At 52.0% G+C, this 7,819-nt stretch overlaps 1 protein-coding gene across 1 annotated transcript in view; it reads left to right on the top strand.

Moving 5' to 3' along the window:
• LHX5 (LIM homeobox 5) overlaps nucleotides 1-7,819 on the top strand; it is a 17,292-nt gene that overhangs the window by 9,141 nt on the left and 332 nt on the right. The window contains exon 6 of the mRNA XM_077745647.1: nucleotides 2,327-2,396. Coding sequence (XP_077601773.1) covers nucleotides 2,327-2,396 — 70 coding nt within the window. The remainder of the gene's footprint in view (nucleotides 1-2,326; nucleotides 2,397-7,819) is intronic.

Genomic DNA, 7,819 nt, shown 5'->3' with positions numbered 1-7,819 from the left:
AAAAAAAAAAAAAAAAACCACGAAAAAAACACAAAAACACAAAAAATCAACTTTTTTTTTTTTTAAAAAAAGAAAGATTAATAAAAAAATGCTTTTTTTCCCTCAGTGCTGTGTGGCTTTCTTTTGTGTGTGTGCCTGCCGTCAGCCGCTCAGGGTGAATGGAGCCTTTCTTTTCTCTAGTCCACGTGTCCCTCATAACACAGACTCACGCGCTCAGCCCTCTGCATCTGAAAGGGGTGCTTTTGAGAACCAGCAGGTAATGAACGTGGCTGCCATTTTTTTTGACAGCTACTGTGTGCTGGGCACAGGGTAGCCCGATGCTTTAATGCTCTCCCGCTTTATGTAATATCCCGCCTCTCACACCACCCTTCGCCGGGCACACAGTAGGCCTTCGAAGTAGTCGTGAATGCCTGACGGTGGCATTTGTTTGTTAGGGTTAGGGGAATTCAGGCCTCACTCCTGATGAGCCCCCCTCGGGCTGTGCTGTGCGGGCTGGGAAGCTAGTTCTCTGCCTGGCTGTGTTAGGACACAGGTGCCCCGGGGCAGAGGAGAGTCAGGCTAGGGTCCTCTGGCTTTCTGATGCTAGCCTGCTGACACCCTTAAGTAAATCAGCATCTGCATGACGGAAAGTGCTGGGTGAGATTCACTACCTGAAGACAAGTCCCGCCTTCCTTTTACCGGAGTTTCCTTACTTCCAAAAGTGGGGATTGGAGGGAGGGCTTCCTACCTTGGCTTCCCACTCAGACACTGTAGGTTCAGAAAGGCAGACGAGGTGGGGCGCCTGGGTGGCTCAGTCCAGTCCGTTAAGCGTCTGACTTCTGCTCAGGTCATGATCTCACATCCATGGGTTCGAGCCCCATGTAGGGCTCTGTGCTGACAGCTCAGAGCCTGGAGCCTGCTTCGGATTCTGTGTCTCCCTCTCTCTCTCTGCCCCTCCCCCACTCACTCTGTCTCTCAAAATAAAGACATAAAGAAAATTTTATAAAGAAAGAAAGGCAGAGGGAGAGAACAGTCAATGGAAAGGTGTCCTGGACGGGGTCCCTTTTCACCCAAGCTGGGGGGAGGGGCTGCCCACCTTCGTGGCAACAGGGCCAGGAGGGAACGAGGGAGATGAGAAGCCAACCACCAAGGAATGGGCACCACCAAGGAATGGGCACATGCTAAGAGCCCTGCTCATCCGTCGTTTAATGTGGGCTTTGGGGGAAATAACGCAAGGTGGCTTGGCTTTTTCTTTCCTTTCCCTGACACTCATTTGTCTTTATCAGACCAGTGCTCCGTGCTCATTGAGGAAAATTTAGAAACTTCAGATAAACACAGGGAAGAGAACGTAACCCCCCCCCCCCGACTCCCAAGCAATGTATTTGGTACATTTCCTTCCAGACTTTGCTTTTCGTCTTCATTTTGAAAACTTGAGCTCGTTCTCTGCACACTGTATGATTACGTCTGGCTCACTCAGCAAGGTCTCCCGGGTTAATAAACTGATCGTAGTCAGAGCTACATCATCCTCTGTAGTGACCGGCTAAACCTTCCTGGCGATGGGTGACCCACCTTTTTTTGGTTTTTAAATGTTTTATTTATTTTTGAGAGAGTGGAAATGAGGGAGGGGCAGAGAGACATGGGGACAGAGGGTCTGAAGCAGGCTCTGCGCTGACAGCGGCGAGCCCAATGTGGGGCTTGAACTCATGAACCGCGAGATCATGACCTGAGCCGAAGTCGGACGCTCGAAAGACTGAGCCAACCAGGCGCCCCGGGTTTTGTTTACTTTTTAACCAATTCTATTGTTGGCCATTTGGGTCTGTTTCTAATGTTTTGCCACTTTAAACCATGCTGGAATAAATATCTTCATCACTAAATCTGTAGACTTGTCTCAGGGTAGGTATTATTTGCCCCTGTAGGATACTCAGAGAGCTCAGGGGACTTGCCCAAGGTCACACAGCCGGGGAGTGGCGGAGCAGGGATTCAGGCCCACGTATGTAACGGGTTGTGTTTCTACTGCATGATGGTGCCCTGACTGTAATGGATCATCGAGCCCAGGAGACAATTTACAAGATTCTGGGCCCTATCTCTGCCAGGGCCCCCAGATGAATTCTGCAAATTCTTGTGAATTTTGCAAGAAGGGCTCACTTAGAACTTTCACCAGAGAGAACCCTGAGCAAGGGAAGTACAGAGGTGTGGACTCACCTTCACTCCCCTGCAGACAGGCTTGTGATGGGGTCACGGAGGCAGGGGAGGAGGAGGGGAAGGGGATTCACAAGAGAAAGGAGGGCTCCCCCCACCCCAGCCCTGCCAAGTCACGTGACCTGCCACTCAGACCTCCCCACCCCAGCTGCCGAGAGGTGGAAAGACTGAGCAGAGATATCAACTCTGTCCTGGGGGCAGCCGAGTGGACCTACAGGGTGAGAATTCCTTCCCAGCCCTCCAGCCAGCTACACACACACACACACACACACACGCACTCGTACAAAAACACGTGCACAAACAGAAACACCCACAGATACAAACACTGGCACAAGCAGGTGGACACACTCCTGCAGATGTACACACAGGACACGCCTGGTGAGAGGCACACACCACACACTTGTGCACACACGGGTGCGTGCAGTCACATGCACACTAACGTGCACACCCCCCGCGCTTGTGTGCAGCATGCTTTTGCGCAGACATGCAAGTGCAGACAAGTGCACACACGCATGTCCACACATCCACACCTTGAACCCACGTGCCCAGTCCCCAGGGACACACACAAACCCAACCCTCATATCCTCGTGAACGTGTGCGCACACACACATATACAGAGTATATGCCTGCCCTTCGCGTGCCCAGTTGCAGTCTGGGAGAACCGGGAGTCTGGGAGTGGAGGGAGCCCACCTGTGTGTCAGGGAATGCGTGAGTAGCCCTGGGGTGGTCCTGTCAGGATTTCTGAGGGAGGTTCCAGAAAGAGGGATGTCTGTGGGGTCAAGATCATTCTTGGGCTAACTCCCAGGGCCCTCCCTCTGAGTGTTCCTGAGTGAGGAGGGGTGGGAGCAGAGGTCTCCTGGGAGTGGGATGGGGGCAAAGCAGAGCAAGGGTCCTGGGGTCCGGGAGGCTATCTGGCTGCTCACTGTACCACCTTTCTGAGCCTTGTTTTGCTCTGCTGCAAAATGGGCTCACCATGGCATTTCGTCCCCATTGGAAAGATGTCATTCAACCTGTGGCCAAGGATCAGGAAGTCTGGGGCCTGGGTTCAATCCCCACCCCCACCCCCACACTCACACCAGCTTCCTTGGAAGCCGACAAGCAGGGCGTTGGAGGGAGTTGTCAAATCTGCTGGAGCCCACACCCCCTGCTGTGAGCTCATCTCAACTCCTCAAGTGCCTTCTTGGACCCAGGGGCTCTGAGAGGAGAGATCTCATCCCCGCCCACCTCGTCATGGTGCCCTTTTGCCTTGCAGGTCCTAAGTTAGGGGGGCGGGGAAAGGGGAGGGCCGGGCGGGTTCGCTGGTCCCTAGGCACCACGACCATTTTCTCAAAGTGTGATCAGGGGACAGTGCCTGCCACGAGTACATAACCCCCCAGGCCTCCTGGCCCCTGGCTGGCACCGCCCCCGGGCACGGCACCCCAGGTGCCCCACACATTTAAGCTCCCGAGCTGATGCCGATGTCCCCCAAACATTCAGGACCACTGCCCAATGAAGTCTTGCACACCTGGAGTCCACGTGGACCCTTGGACGCCCTTCAGCCTGAGCGTTGTTATTCCCACTTTGTAGATGAGAAAACTGAGCCCCAAGACGTGAAGTGAGCTGCCCGGGGTCACCCAGCCAGGGAGTGGCAGACCCAGGCTTTGAAAGCAGGACTTCTGCGTCCAGAGCCCATGTTGCCCCTGGACCCAGGACAGAGCCTGACCCAGGTAACGCCTCGTTCTCTGTGGAATAACTACAGGAATGAATGAATGAATGAATGAATGCATGCATGCACTCCAGTGGCCATAAAAGGACATTCTTTAAGAGAGACTCTAATGAGTGCGAATTCTCACTGGTAGCAGCCTCACTGGATTTTTTTCCGGGGTCAAACAAAACCAGCCAGAGGGCAAAGGGCGTAAGGAAAATTGCCAAGGTCAAAACACGCAAGGACTTCCGGCTTCTCCATGCGCGCCCTTGTTTCTTTCACTCTCCCTGCCCACCGCCATGTCTTTCCACCTCCATTAATGAATCTGTTCCTCTCCTTCTATCTCTTCATCACCTGTATTTATTATCATTTAAAAATAAAAGATTTCCAAGAGGGGAAAAAAAAATTGCTCCGAGCTGTGCAAGTAAGGAAGCTACTCCATCCCTGGCTGTGCCCTCCAGCTCTGGGGAAAAGGGGGCCGTCTCCTCTCCCTTGCGGCCCCCAGGCTGTAATTCTGGCGACACTGGACAGTGAGACCACACGTATTCCAGCCCCGTGTCGTGTGTGCTCTCCCCAGCCCCAGCCCTGTCCCCCTGCCCAGAAATGAACCCCCCAAAGAGCACGAAAGCTGACCCACTGTGATCAGGACTAATATTTAAAATGCAGAATGGCTGTGGAGGGCTCCCGTTCCCAAGCCTTGTCGTGCAGTAAAAAGATATAAACAGAATAAATTACCTCTCCAGCTCGGATTATGAGAATACCCATCTCCTGACCGGAATTTTAAGTCCTGTCTCCCTCGTAGTGCCGCACATGGCTGATTTATGGAAACCTGAACACTTCTCTGCATATTTCTCCTGTTCAGCCAACTGACCGAGTTTACCCTTCCTATGCCATTAGCGTTATTAACACCTGGGCAACCGATCATTGCAAATGGGCCATTTCTGTGATGAACGGAAATCTCTCCCGCCACTTTTCTGGGACCTTGCCGCCTCTGGCCTCCTTTTTGTGCGTCTTGTGCCAGGGCTCAGGACCACCCCCGCGCCCCCCTAGCACCTGCTGGTGGGCTCCTGAGGGCTTGAGAAGGAAATCCTCTCCCTAGCAGATGCCTGTGGCTTTCTGGAAGGCACACACACACACACACACAAAAAAGTGCCAACACCACCTTTTTTTTTTTTATCCTTCAGAGAATGTTCCAGATGGAGGACAATGCCCCCATTGATGAGGGAAATAAACTGAGACTCAGACAGGGCAAGAGACTAGCCTAAGGTCCCACAGAAAGCTTATAGAGGAGCTGGGACCCAAATCCAGATCTTCCAGCCCTTTGATGCTCAAAGTGTGGTCCGAGGACCGGCGGCGGCGGCTCCGGGAGCTGCACAGACCTGCAGAGTCTCAGGCTCCGTCCTGGAACTTCAGAGCCAGAAGGCGTCCGACTCCCAGGGCATTGGAGTGCATGTTCGGTTTTTGAAGTACTGGCCCAGAAACACACCCAGACTTGGCGTGATCCCTTTTTCACTGGAGGAAAACCTTACGGGGTAAATCCTCTGCTCAGAAGCAGCAGGGACCCCAACTGGGTCAAACTGACTAAGCGAAGATGAGGCAGCTGACTGAGCCGGTGAGACTGTGTCCACAGCTTCCTCACTGTGACATCCCGACCATGCTGTGTCTCTGTCCCCGTCCTCAGGCTGTGAGCAACTTGAAACCAGGGACTGTGTGACTTGACATCAGACACTCAACCTCTCTGAGGCTTGCCAGCTATGAAAAGGGTACAATAATACTAACTTCAAGGGTCATTGTCAGGGTTAAGTAAGGCCACATTTATCAGAGTCGAAGCGCAGTGCTGGCATCGAGCAGGCCACCGAGTAAGAGACCCTGAATAATACAATGGCCACTTATCACTTGTTGTCGCTATTATTACCATTACCCTGTTTTCTTCTTTGAAGAAGGTGCTTAAAGCATTAAAAAAAATTGTTAGTGTTTATTTATTTTTGAGAGACAGAGAGAGAGGAAGAGAGAGAGAGTGGGTGAGAAGCAGAGAGAAAGGGAGACACAGAATCTGAAACAGGCTCCAGGCTCCAAGCTGTCAGCACAGAGCCCGACGCGGGGCTTGAACCCACGAACCGTGAGGTCATGACCTGAGCCGAAGCCGGACGCTTAACCGACTGAGCCACCCAGGCACCCTGCCCCAAGCATTTTTTAAAACAAAGAGTAACTTCACAGCCTATTTGGATATATATGCAATGTATTACTTTCCAAAATGTATGGAAAATTTGCTAGATGGAAAATTATAGGGCCTGTGAAGATAAGAATGTGCCTGGCACGCAGTAGGAGGTCAAGACCTAATCAAGAATAATTTGGCAATCTGTTTATTTTTAAGTAGCGTTCCCCATTTGTCCCCAATACATTAGTTAAGAAATTGTGGGGTTTTTTTTAATGTTTGTTTATTTTTGAGAGAGGGAGTGTGAGCAAGGGAGGGGGACAGATGATCCGAATCAGGTTCCATGCTGACAGCAGAGAACCCGACACGGGGCTCGAATTCATGAACTGTGAGATCATGACCTGAGCCAAAGTCAGACGATCAACCAACTGAGCCACCCAGGAGCCTGGTGATCTGTTTAAAAAGAAATGCACATCAACCACAAACGGATAAACAGAATGTGGTATGCCCATTCAGTGGGATATTATTACTCAGCTGTGAAAAGGGATGAGGTACCCGTACACACTGAGGCATAGAAGAACCTCGAAAACATGACACTAAGTGATAGAAGACAGACAGGTGCAAGGAAATCACCAATTGTCTGGTCTTACCGTCTCTAGGAAATATCCGGAACAGACACATCCAGAGAGAGTGAGCAGATCATCTGTTGCTGGGGACTGAGGGGGGCGGGGGGGAGGGGTGGCTGCTTGATGGGTGGACGGACTTTCCTTCTGCGGTGATGGAAGGACCCTGACACTGGACGGGGAAGGGGGTCAAACAACATTATGAATGTGCTCGATGCCTCTGAATTGTTCGCTTCAATGTGATTAATTTTACATTGTGTTTCACCTCATGTTTAAAAAATGGAAAGAATGGGGCGCCTGGGTGGCTTGGTTGGTAAAGCATGCGACTCTGTCTCGTGTCGTGAGTTTGAGCCCCACGATGGACATGAAGCCTACCTGAAAAAAAGAAAAAAGAAGGGGTACCTGAGTGGCTCAGTCGGTTAAGCGCCCGACTTCTGCTCAGGTCATGATCTCACGGCTTGTGGCTCTGTGCTGAATGCTTGCTCAGAGCCTGGAGCCTGCTTCAGATTCTGTGTCTCCCTCTCTCTCTGCCCCTCCCCCGCTCTATCTTACTCTGTCTCTCAAAAATAAGTAAATATATATTTAAAAAAAAGAAAAAGGAAGGAAATACAATTTTATTATATTTGGGACCTACGGGACACACACACCTAACTAAAAAATAAATCCCTTCTGAGGGGCACTTGGGTGGCTCAGTCAGTTGAGTGCCCGACTTAGGCTCAGGTCATGATCTCCGGGTTTGTGGGTTCGAGCCCCACGTCGGGCTCTGTGCTGACACCTCGGAGCCTGGAGCCTGCTTCAGATTCTGTGTCTCCCTCTCTCTCTGCCCCTCCCCCACTCACGCTCTGTCTCTCTCAAAAAATAAAATTAAAACATTTAAAAAAATAATAAATCCCTGCCGGAGAGTCTCTCGGAGCCTCTGTCCCTGCCCTCCGTGGGTGCTCCCACTCCAGCTCCTCCTGGAAGACTTGGGGGCGTCCCCGAAATAAAATCGGGGTCCTCGTGTGGTTCACCCGGGGTATTATGTAACAGACAGGGGGAGGGGCAGGGGCCCGGGACAAGGCAGGAAGTAACTGTCTTTCCGGTTCAGGGCCAGAGTCTGGGGGCGCTGGCGTGTCTTGAACGCCCCGCCCCCGCGTGCTTCTCGAACCCCCCGCAGGCAGGCCGGCTAGGGGCCCCCCC

Source organism: Crocuta crocuta, unplaced genomic scaffold (genome assembly GCF_008692635.1).
Source record: "Crocuta crocuta isolate KB4526 unplaced genomic scaffold, BGI_CrCroc_1.0 scaffold692, whole genome shotgun sequence".
NCBI lineage: Eukaryota > Metazoa > Chordata > Mammalia > Carnivora > Hyaenidae > Crocuta > Crocuta crocuta.
Note: the sequence above shows the minus strand (reverse complement) of the source record. Positions and strands in the feature narration are given on the sequence as shown.